The sequence below is a fragment of the Nicotiana tabacum genome, chromosome 6 (genome assembly GCF_000715075.1).
Source record: "Nicotiana tabacum cultivar K326 chromosome 6, ASM71507v2, whole genome shotgun sequence".
Taxonomy (NCBI): Eukaryota; Viridiplantae; Streptophyta; class Magnoliopsida; order Solanales; family Solanaceae; genus Nicotiana; species Nicotiana tabacum.
Genome location: NC_134085.1, coordinates 180,453,162 through 180,477,808, shown reverse-complemented (window position 1 = coordinate 180,477,808; position 24,647 = coordinate 180,453,162). Strand labels below are relative to the sequence as shown.

General features: G+C 38.8%; 2 protein-coding genes and 1 long non-coding RNA gene across 7 annotated transcripts; 1 reads left to right on the top strand and 2 right to left on the bottom strand.

Moving 5' to 3' along the window:
• Positions 1-382: 382 nt before the first annotated feature.
• On the bottom strand, positions 383-12,295 carry LOC107815527 (uncharacterized). 3 transcript variants are annotated; one of them, XM_016641128.2, is made up of 8 exons: positions 11,980-12,295; positions 10,446-10,765; positions 10,202-10,287; positions 9,245-9,391; positions 7,938-8,040; positions 6,735-6,847; positions 5,911-6,013; positions 383-909 (listed from the first exon to the last, which is right to left on the bottom strand). In XM_016641128.2, the coding sequence occupies exons 2-7, from the start codon at positions 10,675-10,677 to the stop codon at positions 5,918-5,920; spliced, it is 777 nt and encodes a 258-aa protein (XP_016496614.1). In that variant the 5' UTR covers positions 10,678-10,765; positions 11,980-12,295; the 3' UTR covers positions 383-909; positions 5,911-5,917. The 3 variants fall into 3 exon arrangements, with proteins under 3 accessions (XP_016496614.1, XP_016496613.1, XP_016496615.1); XM_016641127.2 differs by having other exon boundaries at positions 5,901-6,013; positions 11,980-12,290; XM_016641129.2 differs by lacking the exon at positions 11,980-12,295 and adding an exon at positions 11,042-11,961 and having other exon boundaries at positions 5,901-6,013.
• A 4,216-nt stretch (positions 12,296-16,511) lies between these two features.
• LOC142182109 (uncharacterized) lies at positions 16,512-23,665 on the top strand. 3 transcript variants are annotated; one of them, XM_075256060.1, is made up of 4 exons: positions 16,512-17,018; positions 22,045-22,098; positions 22,627-22,709; positions 22,843-23,665. In XM_075256060.1, exons 1-4 carry the CDS (start codon positions 17,016-17,018, stop codon positions 23,138-23,140), a joined length of 438 nt encoding a protein of 145 aa, XP_075112161.1. In that variant the 5' UTR covers positions 16,512-17,015; the 3' UTR covers positions 23,141-23,665. The 3 variants fall into 3 exon arrangements, 2 of the variants coding, with proteins under 2 accessions (XP_075112161.1, XP_075112162.1); XR_012711006.1 differs by lacking the exon at positions 22,627-22,709 and having other exon boundaries at positions 16,521-17,018; XM_075256061.1 differs by lacking the exon at positions 16,512-17,018 and having other exon boundaries at positions 21,342-22,098.
• On the bottom strand, positions 22,414-24,176 carry LOC142182110 (uncharacterized). Its single transcript, XR_012711007.1, has 2 exons — positions 23,662-24,176; positions 22,414-23,497 (listed from the first exon to the last, which is right to left on the bottom strand). It is a non-coding gene; the product is annotated as an uncharacterized LOC142182110 (long non-coding RNA).
• Between the last annotated feature and the right edge of the window lie 471 nt (positions 24,177-24,647).

Here is a 24,647-nt window from a genome sequence, read left to right as displayed (position 1 = left end):
TTTGTTTGTAATTGCTGAACTTAAGCATAGTAGATGAAGTTTTGTTCTCTATTTGCTGAAGTTTTTGTTTGTAATTGCTGAAATTTTTGTTTTTGTAACTGACGAACTTCAACTCTAGAGCTGAAGTTTTTGTTTTGTAAATTGCAAACTTGTTTTGTAACTGGCAAACTTCAGCTCTAGAGCTGAAGTTTTTATTTTGTAATTGTCAAACTTCAGCTCTAGAGCTGAAGTTTTTGTTTGTAACTGGCGAACTTCAACTCTAGAGCTGAAGTTTTTGTTTGTAACTGGCGAACTTCAACTTTCTTATAGTTGAAGTTTTAACAGACTTTCCATATAAAAATTAGAGAAGAAGAACAAGATTCTTAACTGTACAAGAATGAAGTAGGAAAACATCAGCACTTAATTCACCCATAAGCTCAAAAGACATTTCATACAGTACAACATAATAACTTAAAGCATGAAATCTTTTTTGCTTTTTTTTTCTTGAGAAGGATGATTAGGATCAGTCTTCTTCTTTTCCATGTTGTTCAAGAGTACTTTTCTTGCTTCATAACTGTGTGCACAACAGACTAATAAAAAACCAAACCAATGAAACACATGATAAATCGAGCCATTATATTGTTACATCAATGTTAAGTTCCGGAGAGATATGGAGATCACTGGGAGAAGGAGGAGGAGAAAGGGGGCTGAAGTTGTTTAAAAAGTGGGTACGAATTAAAACTTTTTAAAAAAAATGGGTATAGGTTAAATGGGGGCGACCAAATAGGGCGCCCCGTGCAATTTTTACTCTTGAAGGTGAACCATAATAATCATTACTTGGCATATGGTGTAAGATATTGTTTGCAGCTCTTTTGCCTAATGCCACCCATCTCCGTAACAAGTATGCTAATTTGATATGCCAATCATTGCCTGCACCCAAAATGAGGCAATTATCAGGAAATTTTGTTAATCCAGTTCTCAACCACAACAAAATCCTAAACGAGAGTATAAAATTAAACAGGGGACCAAAATTTAGCAGCTTAATTAGTGCATTTGTAGATAGCAGGGATTTCAAAATTCTACTAATAAGGGAATGAAAGAGAACCAACAGGAAAACTAACAGGTTTGACAAGCTCTCCAGGGAGAAGTTATTGCCTCTGAAAGTAGGTAAGTTGTCGCCATGGGTCGAGTGTTTATAAGCTATAAAAAGAACCTTCACACCTCGACAAAAGCCAGTCGGGTTTAGTACACTGGGTTCAATCATATTTTTTGGCAGCATAACCATAGGATGGCAGGAGTTATCTTATGTTCCCTCGGTTAAACTATATTTATAAAATCCAGTGAGGGTGAGGTGCACTGCTGCATTGGATACAAAACCGCAAAACCACTCAAATATTACCAAGAATACAAGTACAAGGCATTATTTGCAGACGACATTGTTTTGATTGACGAGATGCGAGACGGTATTAACGCGAGGTTAGAGGTGTGGAGACAGACCCTGGAGTCTAAAGATTTCAAGCTGAGCAAAACCAAGACAGAATACTTGGAGTGTAGGTTTAGTGGTGCTACTCAGGGAGTGGAAGGAGAGGTGAGGCTGGATTCATAAGTCATCCCTAGAAGGGGGAGTTTTAAGTACCTTGGGTCTATTATATAAAGGGATGGGGAGTTAATGAAAATATCATACATCGTATTGGAGCGGGACAAGAAGTTACTACCAAAACTTAAATGTATGTTTTATAGAGCGGTAATCAGACCGACTATGTTGTATGGGGTCGAGTATTGGCCAGCCAAGAGCTCTCACGTCCAGAAGATGAAGGTAGCAAGATGAGGATGTTGAGATGGATGTGCGGCTATACCAGATTAGATAGGATTCGGAATGAAGTTATTCGGGACAAGGTGGGTGTGGACCTTATTGAGAACAAGATGCGGGAAGCACGGCTTAGAAGGATTGGACACGTGAGGAGGAGAAGCACAGACGCTTCGATAAAGAGGTGTGAGATGTTGACATTGGAGGGCTTTAGGAGAGGTAGAGGTAGGCCAAAGAAGAGTTGGGATGAGGTGATGTGACGACCCGGCCGGTCGTCTTAAGAATTAACGCCCCGATCCCCTATTAACTGCTTTCCCCGTGTTTATTTCTGCTATTTTGATTTGCCAGCATGTTCGGTTTTGAGTTTCGGGGAGTTTTGGGACACTTAGTCCCTAAATGAGAGCTTAAGTGTTGGAAAGTTGATCGTAGTCGGAATAGTGTGAAGACGACCTCGGAATGGAATTCCGATGGTTCAGTTAGCTCCGTTGGGTGATTTCAGGCTTAGGGGTGTGATCGGATGGTGTTTTGGAGGTCTGTAGCTAATTTAGGCTTGAAATGTCAAAAGGTCGAATTTTGAAGTTTCTGGTTCGATAGTGAGATTTTGATCCGAGAGTCGGAATGGAATTCCGAAAGTTGGAGTAGCTCCGTAGTGCTGAATGTGACGTGTGTGCTTTAGGTGAGATTTTGCTTCGATGTTGTTTTAGGTGTTTCAAAGATTGGTATAAGTTTGGATAGTGGTATTAGAGTTGTTTGTGCTTTTGGCTGAGATCCCGGGGGCCTCGGGATGATTTCGGATGGTTGTTGGAAGAATTGGAAGTGGTTTAAAGCTGCTGATATCTGTCATAACCGCACCTGCGGTTGGGTCCCGCAGGTGTGGAGCTGCAGAAGCGGCGGAGAAATCGCAGAAGCGGAATTGGGGAGGATCAGCAGGGTCCGCAGATGCGGGAGACTTACCGCAGAAGCGGTACCGTATCTGCGAATGGGTAATCGCAGGTGCGGAAGTTGGTCTTTAAGTGAAAGGTCGCAGATGCGACCATGTCCTCACAGAAGCGGGACCGCAGATGAAGTCCCAGGGCCGCAGAAGCGGATTAACTAGGCAGAAACATATAAATACTTGCCTTCGCGAAATTTAGCTATTTTTCACCTCTTTTCAAACGGAAAGAACCTTGGGGAGCATTTTTCAAGAGGGATTTTCAGAGGAGTTCATTGGGGTAAAGTCTTTGGTCCCTAAACTCGTTATTGGAGTTATTTTTATCATTATAAGCATGAAAAATTAAGGAAAATCAGTGGTAATTTAGGGGTTAGGGCTTGACTAATTAGAGACCTTTAAGTGATGATTTGAGGGATCATTTGAGGTTCGATTTTGGTACTTTTGGTATGACTGAACTCGTGAGAGTGTGAGGTTTCTGAAAATGTAAATTTTACTCGATTCCGAGACGTGGGCCCGAGGAGCGTTTTGGTCATTTTACCTAATTTCGCGTATTAGCTTAGAATTTCTTTGTAGAATCAGTTACTTAAAGTGTTATTTACATTATGCAATTGAATTGAATAGATTTAGGTCATTTGGAGTAGAGTACTCGTGGCAAGAGCGTGGTTTCGGATTGATTTGAGCTGGTTCGAGGTAAGTGGCTTGGCTAGCCTTGTGTGGGGGACCTTCCCCTTAGGATTTGGTATATTTGATAATTGAAATGCCTTGTATGTGAGGTGACGAGTGCGTACTTGAGCTAATTGTTGAAAATCCGGTTTTCTTTAAGTAATTTTAATTGTGTTCCTTTTTCCTGTCTTATACTACTTGCAATTTAAGCCTATTGTTAGCCTAGAAGAGCATATTTAATTGACTTAATTGCTTACTAGCTTAACCTACCTTAATTGTATTACGTGAAGTATGTTAGGTTAGAATTACATGTTTACTTGGTATGAAATTGAGCTTAAATGAGTATTCATTGTGTTGTTGCTGCGTGTTTTACTTTGGGACTACGAGACGGCATCTCGGGAGATCCCCTGCACGTATTTATGATTTGAGCTGAGGTGCGGGATACCGAGAGATCCCTAGCACGGATACCAAGAGATCCTCAGGATACCGAGAGATCTCTAGCACGTATATTGAGGATACCAAGAGATCCTCGGGATACCAAGAGATCCCTAGCATATATTGAGGATACCGAGAGATCCTCGGAAAACCAAGAGATCCCTGGCATATATTGAGGGTACTAAGAGATCCTCGAGATACTAAGAGATCCCCGGAATACTGAGAGATCCCCGGTTATTTCTTTGTGATTGTTTTGTCTCTGTTTCAGTTATTGAATTCCTTGTTTTCCTGTATTAAATTCTTATTGTTAGCTTTCAACTGTACTGCTTATCTTATACTGTCATACCTTATATTTTTATTTTATCTTAATAGGGCCCTGACTTTCCTCGTCACTACCCGACCGAGGTTAGGCTTGGCACTTACTGAGTACCATTGTGGTGTACTTATGCCTTTCTGGGCATGTTTTTCATGTGCAGATCCAGGTACTTTGACTCAGTCCTATCACCCTTAAGGCGAGGCGACTGCTCCAGAGACTTCGAGGTATATCTGACGCGTCCGCAGACCGAGTAGTCCCTTTCCATTCTATCTTGTAGTAATAACCCTTCTATTTTCTTCTGTTGTGTAAACATTCTGGAGTTAGAGCATTTTTATTATATTCGTAGCTTGTAATTCATGGGTTTCCGGGTTTTGAAAAAACTGTATTACTTTATGAGAGTTGGTACTGTATATGCCGAGTGGCACTTTCAAATGTTGTTTTTACACTATTTCTATTTAAAATTGTTTTCTTTCCGCAGTTTGGTTTATCTTCCGCATTTTAGGCTTACCTAGTTGTAGAGATTAGGTGTCGTCACGATGGTTCACGGAGGGCGAACCGGGGCCGTGACAGGTGATTAGGCATGAGATGACGCAACTACAGCTGATTGAGGACATGACCCGTGATAGGAAGGTGTGGGGGTCGAGGATTAGAATAGTAGGTTAGGTAGTCTAGATTATTCATACCGGTAGTGTTAGTACGTACTCTCTCATTTGGTTGGTAGTAGGCTTATTTGAATACCTATTTTTTTTAATTATTATTCTTTTTACATTTCGATCATATTACTATCTTGTTGTGTATGCTGCTTTTACATGATTTTTTGGTGTTGTCCCGTCTTCTTTCTTGTTATTATTGTGGTACCATGCTTGCCTGAGCCGAGGGTCTATTGGAAACAGCTTCTCTACCTCCACAAAGGTAGGGGTAAAGTCTACGTACACATTACCCTCCTCAGACCCTACTATATGGGATTATACTGAGTATGTTGTTGTTAATACAAGTACAAGACAAAGTCAGCAAGAAAAAATTACATATATCAGAACTCAAAAAACGAGGGATTGCGACTAAGCATCTCTTTTTTTTTGTCATGAATATGTTGTATGATGCAAAATATATCAAATCTTGGGAAAACAATAACACAGTCATGCAAAGATAATTGATCACCTAATAAAGTTATTCTTTTAGCTTTCTAGTCCCTATTCTTGATCACCTAATACCAGAACGGGTGGAGCTGGAGCAGTATAACTTTAAGCAACCAAACATGTTAATATGACCAAAATTTCATGTGTAATTTGAAAATATAATATGGCATGTCATTGTAGCTAGACTAACAACCTAGATTGCCATGAATCTTAGTAGAGCCCAGACATTCTTTTTATAGGTCCAAAAGAGTTATGATGACTCTCAAAATAGAACTGGAAGAGCACGACAGGCTAGGAGCTGGTGCATTAACAGGATAGTCAATTTACGATAGCAATGGCGGATAAGCCAGTTAATAATCTTATTTGGCCCCAAAGTACCTGGCATTTTCGGGGACTGACCCGCTTCCACTCTTGAATTAAAACATTGATACTCATAATTACCAAGGTTTTCAATATCATTTTTAAGAGTTATTCTTTTTCGGATTAGCTTTCTAGTGCCTATTCTTGATCACACCTAATACCAGAAAGGGTGGAGCAGTATAATTTGTGCAACCAAACATGTCAATATGACCAAAATTTTGTGTGTAATTTCAACATATAAATACTGCATGTCTTTGTATCTAGACTACCAACCTAGACTGACATGAATCTCAGTAAAGCCCCAACATTCTTAGCTCCGTAACGTGGCTAGGGTCAAGTTCCGGAACTTCTTTATCTAGCATTTCCCGATCTTCTACCACGTATTCCTGTCAATACAAAAATAAAAGTATAAGCAAATTAAACATTTAGGGATCATTTGGTTTGACGCACAAGAAAATTTTATCTCCATATAAATTCCATATTACTTATACATCGTTTGGTTTCTGATGAAGAAAACCTAAGCGGAGTTTAATAAAGAAAACCATGTATTAGTTATAAAGAGATTAAATTAGTTATGCAGGATGCAGAATTTAATATCGGTAACCAAACACTGCACTATAATTCCGGTATAACTTGTACGAGATGCATAGATGTATTAGCTATACGTGGATAAGAGGATCTAACTACATACTCTTACTGTCTTACATAACTACATAATTATCTGCCTATTATTATTCACCGCATAACTATTCATGCATTATTTCACCCATAACAATCCTTGCATTATTATTCACCATATAAACAATATCTACATAATAACTCTCACATAACTAGACCGCAAACCAAACGACCCCTAAATATTTCTTATTAAAACAAGGGGAGTACTCCCATAATGAAAGGTTAGATTGAAGAGGTGGAACTAAGATTATCCACAAATAAAATCCAGTGAGCATGAAAAGAAGCCCCTTATGAAGGTGAATTATATTCTCAAGGAAAGGGGCCTGACACTGCTCAACTTGCAAATTTTTCAATATTTCACTAACAGATGTTCGTCTCCAATTAGAAGGTGAAAGGAACAAGTCTATGTCTTAGCAGTAGATGCAAAACCTTTGTGAGTTCTTTTTTGGCAAGAACGTGATAATGACGTTCACTAATTCTCTGTCCACAAATTATTGCTATGAAGAAACCATAAAGCAACCCGACCAATATGATTGCCAAAACTGCAAAATTAAACCAAAGAAGACATATTAGTCGGTTAGTTAGTAAGGAGTTGGGAAGGTAAAGGCTCAAATCATTTTGAAGGCTCAAATCATTTTGAAGGCACAAATCTTGCACAGGAATATCTTCAATCCAGTAAACTTTATTGGAATGGCTGCAGTAGATGCACCAAATGAAGGACACATTTCCCTTTGTCACAGTCTTCTAGAAAACTAATTCTACTCCAAAAAAGATTCTGACGACTCAAATCTTCTGGTTGTAATTTTAAAAATTCAAGCATCTGAATCCTAATCTTATTGTCCTTTCCCTTGTTTCTCATAGACCACATCATACCATGCTTATTTTTCCTCCCCTAGAACCGATTGAGCTGAATGTTTAAATACACATAAAGCACATTACAATGTCTCAGCATCAACCTCATATAAGGTTTAAATGTCAGGATATTGTATATTGCAATCAATGTATCCAGTCTCCAAGTATCTCCACACTGTTAAGGAAGGGGGTAAGAGGTATCTGTTTGCCTTTTCCATGTATATATGCATCAGCCAAGGAAATTATTCCCATCGTAGGTATCTTGGCAAATAACCATCGTTAATGGACAATCATCATGGAGAAATCAAAACCTACCTAAAAATAGAGCAGTGACAGCTTTCTTGAAAACAAAACAAAGAACAAATGCTAGCACCTTTTCCTTTCACCCCTCTTTCAGGTTTTGGACAATGAAGTTTCTCCCCTAATCGCCAAAATCAAATTCTTGTATTTTTTCCTCAGAATTTATTTTCCAAAAATACATGTAATGGTAGCTAAAGATGTTAATTCAGTTTGTTCTCCTAAACCCAATTCAAAACACTTACAACTTTTCTAGGAAAAAGAAACCAAAACCAAAACCAATCCTCCCACAACCAAATAGTTTCTAAACCAAACAACAAGGACTATACATTTAGAAACTTTGGATAGATGATCAGTGTTCAACACTGAATATATTATGACAAAAAGATACGCAACCAAGATGTGATTTGTGAACCCACAAGCATACGTTCAGTGGTTCACAAGTTTAAAAGAAGGTTAATGATGGATTAAGTCAGAAAATACCTGCCATTGTATAAAAGCCATATGGATGCTCTCGGTAGCCAAACATTTCCCTTAGTTCCTCCCCGTAAAATTTGTACACAAGTACTCCTAAGAATGCTACAATCTGTGAGAATTGTTCATTCAACAGTCAGTAGAGACAGTTACTGGAAACATTTTTTTTTATAAGGTAAAGATGACAGTTACTGGAAACATTTTTTTTTGTTGATAAGGTAAAGATTTTTATTAAACTGGTACCAAGATGGTACAGAAAAAAGGTACAAGACATATCTGCAGCTCTTACATCAGGCATACTACATGTTTCCCCCTAATAGGTACAAAAAATCCAAGTACTAATCCACCCTATCCAGAATTCCAGACTACTGCTATAACACCAAAAATACAGATTCTTTACTGGAAACAATTAATATGCATGGAAACAATTATATAAGATTGAAAAGCTGCAATTTTACAAACAAAAACTCAACGATTTATACATCCATTGGGCCCAAAGTTTAGCTTTTCTCCCTAGATTTTGTACATTACATGCTCAATGCAGATTCACTTCCAAGCTGTTTGGTACAGAGGACTCATATAACTGGTCCTAGCTGATTTGGTGGAAGCAAAATTGATTAATTGCTAGTGTAGAATCTTGTTATCATTTTTTGTCCATTAACTGAATCCCCAGGCCCTTTTAAATATATGAAAATTCACTGACATAAATCTAGCTGTATAGCATCCGAAGTGCTAGATGACACTTACATCAGATTCCAATATCTTCCTTACCAAATTTTAATAAAAATAGCAAAAAATTAGCTCAAGGCTTCACACAGCCTTAATTAAGTCATTAAGACTTTCAAAGCTCTCTTTCAAGTAAAAAAAGTGAAAAGACTCCGGAAATCTTGTGCTTGGCAGTAGCGTGAAGATCTTCTACTTTGAGAAATTTTTTTTTTTTTTTTGATGACCGAGAAATCCGTCTGGGGCCGATCCTCTGGACTCTACTTTGAGAAACCTGATGGGGACTCTTGTAGAAGGGCCTCAATATCTTCTTGTGCATTATGGTAAAACCACCATCACAAGAATAGTAAGTTACTGACAGCAGCCCAGAAGAAAACATACTGACAACATTGAAGATCCACCTTTGGACTAGTGAATTAAGGCGTTGAGCGTGTGGTAAATAAATACAAAGCTAGAAGAGCATAAACGAAAAGTATAGCTACATGCAACTTCGGTACAGATAAACCATAGCCAAGATACACCACTTTTCAACTATAAAACTGGTAGGAACATAAGACAGAATGAAAGATATGGCAACAGATTTATATCCATACCAACTGGACAATGAGAAAAATGAATGCATGATCTCTTGCCACAAGGAACTGGAATTTTAGCCTCAGCCACCAGCGATCAGGTGGGACATTTGCCCGTAATATGAACTTTGCCCTGCATTCAGTACAGTGAGCAAAAGCAAAGCCCTCCTGGAAAATGGAGCCGCAAACACATCAACAACATTAAGCCAAGAAGATGACAACAGGTCTCTTATACAAAGTATAACCATTTATGACAATTTGAAAGTATGTGATCCCTTTTTCTTCAAAGAACAATTTAGACTTTTAATGCAAAAAAGCAAACTCAAAGAATTAACGAGATGTCCATCGACCACTATTAGTATTGATCGAACACAACTGCTATGAGAAAGCAATAGGATTAAAATATATATGCATCTTCATGATAAAATCATGTAGCACCCCAATCTTGATTCTTGAAAAATAGGAAGAATTTCACCCAAAGTCTCACAATAGTTCAAATAATTCTAACTATCTCCACAAATTCACCGAGGGAATCATGAATAAAAGGGACTAAGTTAAAAGAGGAGAAGAGAGGAAAAAGTAATGAGGAAAAAGAAGAGAACCTCCTTTTACTGCTTGGGTTAAACTGGAAGGACTATGCAAACATGGAATTAACACTTTATGAGATTGTTTAATAGCTTCTTTCAATAGCATAAGTGCTAACGACCATAAAATACCCTGTCTCAGTTCAAGGGCTATAAAGCTAGATGAACACATACTAGTTCTTCACAATGGATAATTTGGGGGAATGCTTTCCAGATATTCTGTCAGGTTTCCAACGTAAACTGCTCTATGCATTGCTTCATGGTCTTTTTTATGTAAACTAATTGCAGAGCAGTCTGATTATAAAATTTATGTTATCCAATGGAATTTTAATTTCCGCTACTTTTAGGACATGGACACTAACTATTTAAAGATAACATGCAAAAGGTAATTCACCTTAGTTGATCTCCAGTTATCAAGACATGATCTATGGACATACTTTTGGGTTCCTTTACAGTGGCAGGGTGCAATCAGATCTTCTCCTGAAAATCAGTCACCAAACTTCCAGTTGTAAGTACAGTAAACAACAACAATTCTAAGTATATATGTAATTACAATCACGTAGCCGAAAAGATACTCTTTATCATTGAGAAATATATCTTCCTGAAGGTCTACAGATAACTAAGTGCATAATCAACACCTTCACTGTCCAGGCATATGCGACATTGGGATAGTTCTGCATGTGACAAAGATTGAATTCCGTCAACTCCAACACTTGACAGGTGACCAGCAGTCTCCAAACAATCCTCGCTCGATGTGATTTCAGTTGAAGGTGAAGTGTCCGCAGATTCCTCGACAATGGCAATATGAGATAAGATGGGCTCTATTTCCGAACTATCCACTACCAGACTGTCATTTGACACTATTCGCATCACGAAAAATCTTGACTCCAGATTAAGCTGTAAATCTCATCACGGGGGCTATTGTCCCTACAGACCATTTCAGCTGAGAGTGGGAAAACTGCAAAACGGTAAAATAACTGAGAAAACCAGGAATTTGAAGCCCACTTAAAATACACTGTCTTAGGTTCGCCTATTCAAAAACAGCAGCTAATCAAATAATGTTTACAATGCCAACGACACTCTGTAATGTGCAGGATAATATGATTGTTGCTAAAGGACCATCCACTTATTGCTAGAAATGCTTCATGAGCATTTTTGCAAGATGATCTTTTTGCCTAATTTACTTTGTTACCACTGAAATAAGCTTTACAAGACCATTTTTGTACAAAATTACCTCTGTAACTGCATGAAATTTGATAAGACTATCAGCTTAATACAAAGACCCCTGGTGATGATGAAGAAAAAATCATTCTCAGAAAGGCACTACATCTGACATCATACATTTTCAGTGAAATTTCACTCATTTTCAAACTTTTCGACCATCCAAGTGGTTCATATGTAGAATCAGAACTTTATATGCAAGGACAGCCTATATGGCGAAATGACTTATCAAGTTATTGTAGATGTATATTCTATCTTGTGACAAACATTATACTGTGTCAAGGAATTCATGTTTTAGTGGCAAGAAGAGATACATCAAAGAAAGGGAACCGTTGGCGCAACTGTAAAAAAGAGCAATATGTTATAGCACAATCTGTGAATTCATTTCACAAGGCCTCCGCACAATTAAAAAAACAAAAAGAAACAATGCTAATTCAAGTAGTGTAAGCATTCCCAATAAGTCAATGTAACAGCTGAGTGGTAGCAGGTGACTAGTGTCTTTCCAGATGAAAATGACGCATCAACCACAGCAACAGGTAACAACTCAATGTGGTGAATTAGTCCATCTCGTCATTATGATATTAATCAACTCTTTCTAACCAGTACGATCGATAGAGTAATAGGAGAGGGAACTTAAAAGAAATGACAAGGGGAAATTGAGAAAAAAACACAAATCATAACTAGCAAACCAAAAAGCCTATGTTGGGGGGTTGAGGTAGCACTAAGACAATAAGCTTTCTAGAAATTGAAAGATGATTCAGCCAATTCCTAGCACGTATACAATAAGCTTTCTATAAATTGAACCCTAACTCCGGAAGAAGTTAGGGAAAAGGTTGAATCAGGACGAAGTCTTGTTTTAAGCAGTGTTGAGCTACGAAACAAAATGAATCCGAACTATAAAGATGAAAAGTCGGTGTTCCGCAACGATGTAGAAGGAGAAGACTAACGGACCTGAAGGATGTTCGAGAGAAGTTGATGATGATCTGGAGATGCTTCAACGAAGACATTTGGCCAAGTTGACAATCTGATAATAATGGAGCGGATGAGCTTCGGAGGTTTTGCCGGCACAAGGAGATCGACACCTGGAAACAGGACACGACACGACACGACGGGACTTTCCAAATGGATTGTTTTTTCCTTTTACAGTTGTTGACCCTTACACATTGCTAAGGATATGTTTGGGAAACCTACCTTATGGTATGGGTTTATGCAATTTTGCAACTGCTCATATTGTAATTTGCTTCTTCCTTTTTTATTTTTTAGTTCTTTTTTTTTCCTCCTTTTTTTCTTTAATTGTTAAAAAAGATTTCGCATTTCCTAGCTTTCTTTTCAATCCATTGGTACAATTTTTTGTCTTAGAAAATATTTTTTAAACTCACATCTTGTTATTTTTTGTTATTCAAATAATGCAAAAATCATGATTTCATCTTATATTTATATGGTTTGGTAAAGATTTCAAATTCAAACTTAAAAATTTTATTAACTAGTTCAAGTGAATATTTATTTGGAAAATACTAATTATTCTTTACGATATTAGTAACTATTTTATAAATATTTAATAGTTATATTTTACAAATAAAAATATATAGTTTACATAATTGATAATAAATATTATTTAATATTATACACATATATATCTGTCACACACTAAAATTTTGTTTACATTTAATCTAAAAAATTACTTAAATTTTTATAATTAATTTTTATTTTAAATAAAAAGTATCTAATTATGAAATTATGCTTGTGCAGTCAAATATAACTTTGATAATTACATTGTAATTGTATTATAATAGATAAATATATTTATAATTATTATATTGGGCAAATATTACAATGTGTATTTAATTACTACCTCGGCAATTATACAAACGCACACTAAGTATTAATTTTGGTACACATATTCATGGTGTATTTCGATACAAAAAGGAACAATAATAAAAAAGCTCATAATAAATAGCTTTCAAAAGTTGGGGACGGGGGAAGGGGGGGGGGGGGGTCAAATGTGCCGTTTTGGCTATTTTTTTAATTAGTGTGTAAATTTTATGAGAATTTTAAAATATACAAAATGAATAAATGAAATGCAATTTACATGTCTAAATTAATTGAGGTAACGTTCGTTAACTTAAACTGGATTTGTAAAATGTAATTTTCTTTCATAACTTGTGATTGAGGAATACGAAGTATAAATCATAATCGAATACAAAATGGGGAGTTCGACATATAAATCGCAATTATGAATGCGACTTATAGGTGGCAATTATAATACGATGCGACTTATAGGTGACAATTATAATACGGTGCAACTTATAAATTGCAATGAAAAAATGAATGCGGGTATAAATCGCATTTGCAGAATGCGACATATAAATCGCATGGAAAAACCATTCACTGAACGCGACTTATGAATTCATAGCAACTTACAAATATTATACTCCCGCCATTTTAATTTATTAATTTTCTTTTTAGTCGTGCCAAAAAGAATGGAATAAGCAAGGTTTTAGGGCATTGTTGGCTGTTGTTAGCCCTCCGCCACTTTGAGCTTGACTTGACAACGAGAGCGTTGTCATGAGGCAGCAAGAGTGTTGCAAGCTAGGTGCACGAGTAGCACCAAGGCAAAAAAGGAAACGGCCAAGCAAGTGATGGCCAAAGCTTTGACGGAGGCGAGGCAGCTTAGCAAGGGCTTGACAATGAGTTGCGGGCTGAGGGTTACACTTGATCATGGCAAAGGCATCAAGGCAAAAATGAAGTGGCAAAGGAAGACTAAAGTGCAACGGAAGAAGTGTGCGGGACAGACTTGTCATGGCATTGGGGCGCGACAAAAGACCATGTTCGTTGGCAATGGCATTGGCAAAATGTGGCTACAATGGAGCTGGATACAATGGCATAGGCGCCTGATTCAAGCCAAGGCGCGAAAATGGGTAGCAAGCTTCAGATTGACCAAGTTAATGACGGTTACGGCACATGCTGTGCACATGGACAGCAGTTGGCTTTGTTCAGAATGTTGGCAGATGGAAGTTAACACGTTTTTGGCCATGTTTCTATTATTTTAGCATGATCTTTACATGTTCCTAGTAGTTGGGGGATGTCAACTACATTAGGCTAAAATAGCGGGTTGCGTGCGATAAGTGCAAGGGCAAAAAGGGTTGTCACATATTGTTATAAATGGGCAGCATCCTTATGCTTTTGGCAGAGGAGAAAAAACGTGTATGAGTACACATTGAGTTAGAAAAGAGTCCTACGTCTGGTTTTCAAGAGTGAAAACACCTAAGGCTAAGAGTAACCTTGTGAGAGTCAAGAATGATCTTCTTTTGTACACGGCTATACTTTGAGTTGAGTTTCTTTGTATGCTCGAGTTAAATACAAAGTTGGGAAAGAAATTTCCTGTATATTGTGCCTTGTGTTCATCTAAATTTCTGTTGCCTTTACTTATTTCTGTTGCCTAAAATTAGTCCTAAACTTACTATGTTGAAAAGCTGCCTAAAATATTCTAAGTCCAAAGTTGCTGTAATTTTGGCTAAGTGTTGGAGCAGGCTGAAGTCAAGTGTGAGACTTGGCTGCCGCGCAGGCCATTTTTCGGCAGATTGAAAATGCGCCTGTGACAACTGGTATCAGAACGGAGCAGGATCGTGACGGAGACATAACGGGCAGTGGCAGATTTTGTGGTCTTGTTTGAGAACATGGTCGGTGGTAACAACGAACTGCGGGAAAGGCTAACAAAACTGGAGATATTGGTGGGAAATGTTCTTGATGGTGAATAAATTCAGACTCTCGTGACAAGGCTTGCCTACCTTGAGGCAGAATTAGCAAGGCTAAGTCCAGAGAATGCGGATCTGAAAAATTGAGACAGTGGTGCTGCGACGTGCTGTGGGCGAGGATGCTCCTCAACGTGGTGTTGATCGTCTCAAGGTGAAAATTCCTGAACCTAAGGCATTTGGTGGTGCAAGGAGTGCACGTGAATTGGAGAATTTTCTTTGGGATATGGAGCAATAATTTCATGTTATTCGTGTGCAAGATGAGAAGGAGAAAGTAACCTTGACTAGCATGTATTTGAGTGAAGATGCTAAGTTATGGTGGCGCACTCGTGTGACTGAAGATGAAAGTTTGGGCAGGCCAAAGATTGAGTCGTGGGAGCGGCATAAAAAGGAATTTAAGGATCAGTTCGTTCCTCGCAATACGTCTTGGATTGCTAGGGACAAACTGAAAAAGTTGAGGCAAACCGGATCAGTTAGAGCATATGTTAAAGAATTCACTTCTTTGATGTTGAGCATCAGCAATATGTCGGAAGAAGACAAATTGCACAACTTCATGAGCGGGTTGCAACAGTGGGCACAATTGGAGTTGCGTCGGCAGAATATTCAAAATCTCACAAGTGATGTGGCTACGGCTGATGCATTGGGCGATTTTCACTTAAGTGATGAGATTTCTGCTTCAAAGTCCAACGAGGAAAGAAGAACAAGGCTAAGGAGTGGAAGAAATGTGAAAACAACAATGCTAATGAAGACAAGGGGAAGGGAAAGCATGAGACTGGAACTTCAAAGAGCAAGGAGAAGGGCAACAAATTCAGTGGTTGTTTACTTTGTGATGGGCCACATCGAGCAAGGGACTGCCTGAAGAAGACAGTGTTAAATGCTATGACTGCCGCGGACAAGAGGGTTGTATTAGAGAAAATGACCAGCAACAAACAAGTGGCTGGAGTGAATGCAATTGTGGCCGAAGAAAAGGGAGGCCAAAGGCGTTGCTGGTCAACCCCTTAGGACTCATAAATTGAGCTAACCTCGACGAGGACGTGGAGTTTAAAAGGGTGTGGGTGGTTTGTTAGACCTCCGCCACTTTGAGCTTGACTTGACAACGAGAGTGCTGTCATGAGGCAGCTAGAGTGTTGCAAGCTAGGTGCACGAGTAGCACCAAGGCAAAAAGGGAAACAGGCAAGTGATGGTCAAGGCTTTGACGGAGGCGAGGCAGCTTGGCAAGGGCTTGACAATGAGTTGGGGGCTGAGGGTGACACTTGATTATGGCAAAGGCATCAAGGCATGAGGCAGTGATGCCAAGGCAAGGCAAAAACGAAGTGGCAAGGCAGGCTAAAGTGCAACGGAAGATAGTGCACGCGACAGACTTGTCATGGCATTGGGGCGCGGCAAAAGACCATGTTCGTGGGCAATGTCATAGGCAAAAATGTGGCTACAATGCAGCTAGATACAATGGCATTGACGCCCGATTTAAGCCAATGCACAAAAATGGGCAGCAAGCTTCAGATTGACCAAATCAATGGCGGTTACGGCACATGGGAAGCAATTGGCTTTGTTCAAAATGCTGGCAGATGGGAGTTAGCACGTTTTTTGCCATGTTTCCATTATTTTAGCATGGTCTTTACATGTTCCTAGTAGTTGGGACTACATTAGGCTAAAATAGTGGGTTGTGTGGGACAAGTGTCTAAGCTTAAGTGCCACAAGTGTAAGGGCAAAGAGGGTTGTCTCATATTGTTATAAATGGGCAGCATCCTTATGCTTTTGGCAGAGGAGAAAAAACGTGTATGAGTACACATTGAGTCAGGAAAGAGTCTTGAGTCTGGTTTTCTAAGAGTGAAAACATCTAAGGCTAAGAGTAGTCTTGTGAGGGTCAGGAGGAGTGATCTTCTTTTGTATTGAGTTTCTTTTGTATGCTCAAGTTAAATATAAAGTTGGGAAAGAAATTTCCTGTATTCTAAGTCCAAAATTGCTGTAATTTTGGCTAAGTGTTGGAGCAGGCTGAAGTCAAGTGTGAGACTTGGCTGCCGGCGCAGCCTGTTTTTCGGCGGACTGAAAACGCGCCTGTGGCAGCTAAGGAACTCAAGATCAACAGCAGCAACAGCCGCCCAGGGTGGCGGAGGGCCCGAACCCCGCCGTTCAACAGCAACTGAACCTGGAATCCGTCAAAACTCGAGCCATTAGTCTATTCAAGGCTATTTCTCGCATCCTCGAAGACTTCGACGCCACCAATGTTGTCCCCAAATGGTTCTCTTCTTTGTTTTCTTTAATTAATTTCTTCTAATTTTAGCAGTAGGAGGAAATTCCAAATGATCTGCTTACACATGTGGAATATCACAGTTGAGTGAGTGTAGAATTTCACTCTCTAGCGCTTACATATTATCCAACCCCCCTTAAAATAAAAAAAGAAAAAAGAAAGAACCAACCTAAGATAGACTTGCACATTGGCTAGTAGAAGGGAATGATGTATAAGAAGGTAGGCTTGCACAGATGATATTGATTTCCTTTTTGGTATCTTATTATACTGCTGATTTCTGTTTTCCATATTATTTGGAAAATGGAATCCGAATTTTCCACGAGATAAACAAAGCCTAACTCCGGCATCCGGCAAGGTAATATCACAAGATTGGTCTTAAAAGAACCCCCTTCTCTTAGAGAACAATCCCCAACTGGTTTCATCCTCAAATTCATAACCTATTTTTCTAGATCTTAAATTCTATTTCTCGATTTACTGTAGCAAGCAGAATTTTCCAGATTTTGTTGTTATTTTCAGTTCTTCACGTCAATGATATGGTGACGTTTTAAGCAGTCATGGATGCTGTAGTCTCTCCCCAGCCTTGGGCTGTGGGAGAGCCACCAATAAAACCCACATATGCTCAGCAAATCGCAACAAAAATAGACCCCATACCTCGCACAACTCCAAAACTCAAACCAGTCCAGTTCATCCATGGAGAGCCAACTCTAATGTTTTCCTTAGAAGAACGACAAAAGTTTGTTGTGGAGGAAGGCTTGCATCAATCAGTAATGATGAAAGTATCTCCAGGAGCACCAGAACTCAATGAGCAACGAGATTTACTGCCCAAACACTTAGGTGTTAAAGGTCGATGTATCATCGGTTTACTCGCACCAAGACAATGACTGCTAAGGTTTGATCGTTATGATGATTATGTAAGTGCTTTAGCTCGCTCTGTTAATTATCTGCTGTATAAGGGTGTTCAGCTTCAATATCGTGTATTTCCATGGACGATTGGTTATAACTCAAAGGAGGAAACAACAAAAGCAGTGGTTTGGATATCGTTGTCGAATCTGTCACCAGATTTGTTTGCGATGCCTTCATTGTTGTCTATAGCATCTGCTGTAGGAAAACCAATTGCCATTGATAAGGCAACACAAACTAAGTCCAGACCTAGCACTGCTAGGGTGAAGGTGATATTAGACTTGCTTGACAAACATCCTAATCGTGTAAGGTTGCAAAGTGTGGATACAATTTCTGGAAAAGTACTGGAGGTTTTTCAAGAAATCGTTTACGATAATTTACCACTGTATTGTAATTGTTGTAAGCATCAAGGCCATGATGAAACTACGTGTCAGAGACTTCAGAAAAAAATCGTGATGAGGATGCTCAGATTGATGAAGAGCAGCCTCGTCAAGAACAAATTGGTGGTGCGAAATACAAGGGAGATTTGCATCAGTTTTTGAATGAGAGGAGGGCCTTAAATGATGGTGATCGAACTGCTGGAGATCACATTAACCATACAAATGCTACAAAAGTGTTAAGAGCTCCTCAAAGGGCTCATGAACACGCTGAAAATTTGATCAAGACAGCACATGTAACAGCTGTATCTACTGCTGCTTTGGTTCCTGTTGATACAGCTCTTGCTAACGCTTCTCATCATGAAGCTGTAGCAGGGCAGAGTAATTTACGACCAGTCTCAAAGGATGCTATTAGCGATCGAAATAGCATGGGGAAGGATAACGTTGACAAAGGTGCTGGTGAGAATGAGGAGAAATTACTCAGCTTGGCAAGCATGGCTAATGGTACTGTTGGTGAGGGAAGTATGGCACGTGAAGGTGTTGTAGAGCAGCATGATTTGGTTACTGCAACAGGTATGATGGCTACTACTGCTTCGAAAACAATTGGGGATCGAGTTGTAGCACTTTTTGAACCAGCGGAGAAATCAGCAGTTGTAGGTGAACAATTTGCTACAACGACCAAGTTTGAGTCAGTTGTGCAAGCAGTTAGTTTTGAGGCTGCTGGAGATATTGAATTAGGCGTTGAAGGTTTTGGGCAATCTCCTAATGACCAAAGAAAATCCAAGGATAAACAGGTTACTAAAGTAACCTCTCATCATAGTAATGCTAACAGGAATGGACAGGAACTTGAGAAAGGAGATGGTGTAACTGGAATTCGTGGCAAACGAGATACTGGTGAAGTTGGTGGAATATCTGCTAACAACAACTCTACTAATATGTTAGAAGCAGGATCTCAACATGGGCAACAATCACCTGCTAAGGGCTGGTCTGTAGTGCATCGATCACCTAGCAGAAAAGGATATTCAGATCATAAAAATCTGGAGGCAACAACAGAGTTTAAGGTTTCTAACTCTTTTGACGCCTTGGTTTGTGCACATGAACATGGTAATCAAGATCTTCAGCATAAGGAGCTAAATGCAGATTTAAAAATTATGCAACAAAGGTCTCTAGCCAGTACAAAAAATCAGCAAAATTCTGGTTTTCCTTTGGACATTGTGCCAGTTGCGAGGGAGCTAAAGGGCAATCATGCACATAGCTCCAATGCTCCGGCCTTGCAGTTCTCCAGTCCACAGGTGGAAAAAATAATCAAACATGCACAGAACGAGATGATGCTAAACACTAATATGGTTAAACAACCATGGGTTACATTGAACACTTCCGTCTTTGAAGTACCATCACAATCGTTGGACTCTTGTGGCGAACATGGTGGTGATCAGGGACAGTTGGTGTTGTCCACAGGAAACAACAATGAGTTAACTAAAGAAAATGTGAGGGCAATGGCAATTAAATCTAAGCTATGGGATGATCAACCTAAGTATGATGATGAAGAAGATTTGGGTGTTGATTTTGCGGAGGATTTTTCTGATGAAAGTGAGAGGTCTAGTGGAGATGATGAGATGTTATCAGTAGGATCACCATCCTTTCCTAATATTGGAAGTTCTTCTAAGTTAGGATCAGGAAATAAGCTTGATCCTAAAGCTCCTGATTTTATCCCTAAGTCTAGGCAGCAACAAAAGACAAATGGAACAAGGTTGCAAGAATTTACAGCAGCTAATCCGCCTGGGCAGCAGCAGACTATGTCGAGCAGTACAACTGGTACTCTTCCAGTAATAAATCAGACTGGACAACAGCAGCAACAGTTGAATGCAACAGCTGAGCAGCAAATTCAATTTGCGCAAGAACTTCAACAAATTGTTATAACCACTCCAACTATATCTTTGGAGGATAGAAAGCTTCTGGACGCATTGGTAATTTCTAAGCCTCTTAATTTGTTAACTCCATCTCAAGTTTGCAGCACTGGACAGCCGAGCAAGGTTAGAAATAATGTGCAAAGGGTTCAACAACATCAAGACAAGACAGTCATAACAAAGGCACAAGATGCAAATGTACTGATGACTCAAAACACTACCCAAAACTTGCCAAATACAGTAAACTTTGGAAGGGACATTTATGAAGAAGGAGAGGAAGATGAAATGTTGCAAGAATGTCGTGCACATGCAGTAAAACAAGGTGATTTATCACCAATGCATAGCGGCAACGGTAAGAAGACTCATACAAGGAAAAATAGTTGGGACGACAAGGTTAGTGATTTTTTAAATGTTAGGCGACCTCCAATGAGAGTTGCCAAACAAAAGCGGGCTGCCCCAACTACATCAACGAGGTCCAACCGTTCAAAAAAGAAATGATGATTTTTGAATACATTTTGAACACGGGTGAGGAAAACAACAAAGAATTACAAATTGAAGATTTTACAAGTTTGGAAAAGAAGGGACAAGATTTTAATTCCTACTACATTCTATTTTATCATTATATAAGTATTATCATTTGTAATATCATCACAGAGTATGTTATAAACTCTGTGATGATCATTGAATATTTGGTATTCTCCAGTTCTTATTTTTTACATGCTTGTTAGTAGGTGAGGCCTTTTCTTTGCCTCAATAGGATTAGTAAGGTAAGGTTTAGCCCGGTTAGTGTTGCCTTGGTCCTATGCCTTTGGAAAAATATCCACACGGCTATGAGATTATATGCCCTCGTGAGACTTTGCCGGCAGCTACACCATGAATCCTCTACATGAGGCTGCCATCATAAGGCAATGTGAGGCGCAGAGGAGTGATTATATAGCCAAGGCATATGGGTAACAATACCGGTGCTATTGTCCCCCTTATTTGTACTTTTCCTAATTGTTGTATTTTTCTTTTCTTTTATTAATAAAAAACTAGCCCTAGTGGATTGCCAAAAAAAAAAAAAAAAAATCTTTTAACCTAATCTGCTATGTGGTCTTATTCTGCTTCCTGGTAGACCGTGGAACCTAGATATGTCTATTGAAGTGACATACTTATTCCGCTTGTCTCTTATGTGCATTAGTTGGCATTTACTTGTATTTTTCAACAGCATGTTGGTGCCCATTCTACCAACTAGGACATCTTCATATACAGTTCCTATTGGATTTAAATGCAAGTTGTTTATCACATGCATTGAACTGGTATTTCACATACTGAAAATTTCGTGGATCTTTAAAAGTGATGGTTCTAACTAAATATTTGTTGCATTGCATGCATTGAAGCAGTTACAAAAGTATTAGAAAATTTTCATATCTATTTGGTTCCCACTCAGTTTGTCAACTAGTTTTTTTCCCTCAAAAGGCACTCATTGTTGTACAGCACATGCCATGAGGTTATTGATTAGGTCAGTTGTGTGTGTAGTCCTCCCATATGACATAGATATGACTAACTTCCTCAGTATACATGATAATGCAATGCTCATCTGGCCTGTTCTGTGTCATGCTTCATTAGATCTTTTGATTATTTGCTGTTTATTGCTTTATTATCTGTTTTATTGATGAACCAGTTCACTGAGTTATCTACCATGTACAAGCTATTTCTTTGTTACTTGTTCGACCATTGAAATGTGCTGAAAGTACACATCAATTCCCAAATTGTCATGCATTCTTTTCTTGGGCTTAAAATTTCAAATATCCACTCTGCTTCGCATCACGTTAACTTATTCTGTATGGCAGATCTCAAATATGTCAGCAATGATGTCATCACAAACTCTTCTGCCACGAATGCAGGTGTGTCAAAATGTATTACCTAGTGCTATCGTCATGCATGCTGGAGTTATTATTAGGTCTATCTATAATTATAATCTGGGACGAGGTGGGAATGCCTTCTCAGGAGTGTATAGTGAGATCTTGATGTCTTTAGTTAGCTTCAAAGGGAGGAAGTTCATTTGTTTTCTGTATGAGTGTTGATTGGAATTTTCTATTTTATTGGCATTACACACCTCAAATATTTTCTGTTTTGAGATTCTGTCTTGACTGTGAATTTGGTTTAAATTGATGGGAGGCTACAGCTTCCCTGTTCTCCCAATGTGTGTGAGCTAAGTGTAATCTTTTCGTTACATTTAACTTACATTTCTTGAAATTGACTACATATGATTAAGGATGTATGTTAGTCTTTAACATGTTCGAGGATATTTCGTACTTCCAATATGAAAGTTCTGCTTTTTGAAAGCCATTTGCATGTAATAACCTAGTTCTTCCATGTTTCTTTTGTATTATGTTGCCAATTGTTTTATGGCCTCATATTACTACTTTCAGTTTGGAATATCTGGTGGAACTCGGAATCTTGCTACTGCAAACCTGAGTGATCAAAGAAAAAGCGCCTCCTTCACTCATCTTTCGTATAGTTCTGTTCAAATGGATTTTTCTTCCTTTTTTAGCCCATCGAGAGAATGTTGTAAACCAAATAAACGTGCAGCTTGTTTCTAGTTGCAAAACGTTTGTTCCTAAACAGGGATGGCGTTTTCTCTGCAGTGTTCAATATGAGTGGAAACAATCCTGGTTTGATGCCAATCCAACAACAGCAGCAGCATGGCACATTTGGAAACATGTCGCAAAATACACAGAATCTGCAGCAGGGTATGATGCCTCTTCAGAACACACCTCAGACCCACCCTTCCTTTCAGCAACAAAGACCACAGGGCCAACAGTGAAGTATCTAAAATTAGAAGGAAGAGGATATGTATATGAAACCTCAACTTTTCTGACTTTGTTTAGTCCTGACCTTGATACAGTATTCCAAGGCCAAGTTTTTGCAGTAAATTTTTATTAAAACATAACATTTGTTAAAAGAAGATTGTATAATTGCATGCCCTGTACATTATTCAGAACTAGATCTAAATCAGAAGATCACGCCATCAGCATTTATTTGCTATTCCATATCTTTCTTACACATTCCTTATACCTCGTTCATTCCTTATACCTAAATTAGAAACTATAGTTGGTGTCTCATTTTGAGGAACATGGTTACTATAAAGCCATTTGAGCGCTGACTCCTGCAAGCTCTGTCTGCCTTTGCTTTTTCTCTCATATATTCATTGTCTTGCGGCAGTCGTAAAAATCTGTGACCCAGTGACACCTTTTTCTGGTTGTAAAAGAAGTGCAACATCTCTGAAGGAACCATTTCAGTCTGCATACTCCCCATAAAATCCAAGGGGTACAGAAAACAAAACGAAAAAATATTGAGAAGGCAAAGAGTAGCAATTCTAGCTTTTAAAGGAAAGATACATGGCAAAAACTATCCATAGGTAAAAGAGCTGAAAAGAAGAGTACAAGGGAAAGGAGCCTGCTTACAAGTCTAAAAGGCAGGAGCATGTGGAATTTAGTTTATGAGGTTGGAGTTGGTGATCCAGGGAAAATGGCAATGGAGAGGCAGCAATAGATGTCGGGTAGAGGATGTCTGTATGGGGGGAAGGGGGTGGTGAGAATGGTGGGGAAGGAGAAGGAGACGAAGAGAAATAGTAGGGGTGATGTGCAGGTCCTACGCTCACAGGCAGTGGGGATTGTGGAGTTGGGGGTGACAACGAGGGCGAGGGCGAGGGACTTGCATAACCACTAACCATTCTGAGTTTATCTTCCTTTCCCCCATGGTCATTGTGTGTGTCTGTGTTTTTAAGTCTCCCGCGGCTGAGCTTTGAATTGTAGGTAAACCAAATGGTCACTAACATCCAGAATAGGAATATAAATCTATACATATTGCTCTATGGAGCCTTGTCCCGCCTTGTCTAATCAATCTCTAAACCCCGACCATAAAATTGCACAATTCCAGACCTGACTTCCCAACAACCAATCCACTTTGTATGAGAGTTCCTCTTATACCGTAATAGTAAGTGTAATCCCTCCATTAAATTCTTGATAGTTGGAGTTATTTGATGGTTTCTACCATCATCACCACGTGTACATTGTCACACCTCCTTTTTCCAACCCGAAAGGGTATATAAGGGAGTTTTTTCCAATTTAAGTGACAATCGAAACGAGATTATTTTATATGGGTAAGAATTAGGTTATGTCAAATGGGGAATGGGTATGAGCTCAAAGTTTTGGGCTATCCAAAATCAGGCCTTTTCAAATAAGACCAAACAAAATTAGCCCCAAATTTCATACTCTTTTTCTATAACAAGACCAAAAATACTACACCATTTACTAATTAATTCTACTTAAGTAAAATAAATATTAAAATAAGATTAACCGTTAAAACAAACCTATTTTTTGGTATTTTTCAAATATCATACTAAAAGATAAAAATGGAATTAGATTAAAATCATTGCAAATATTAAAAT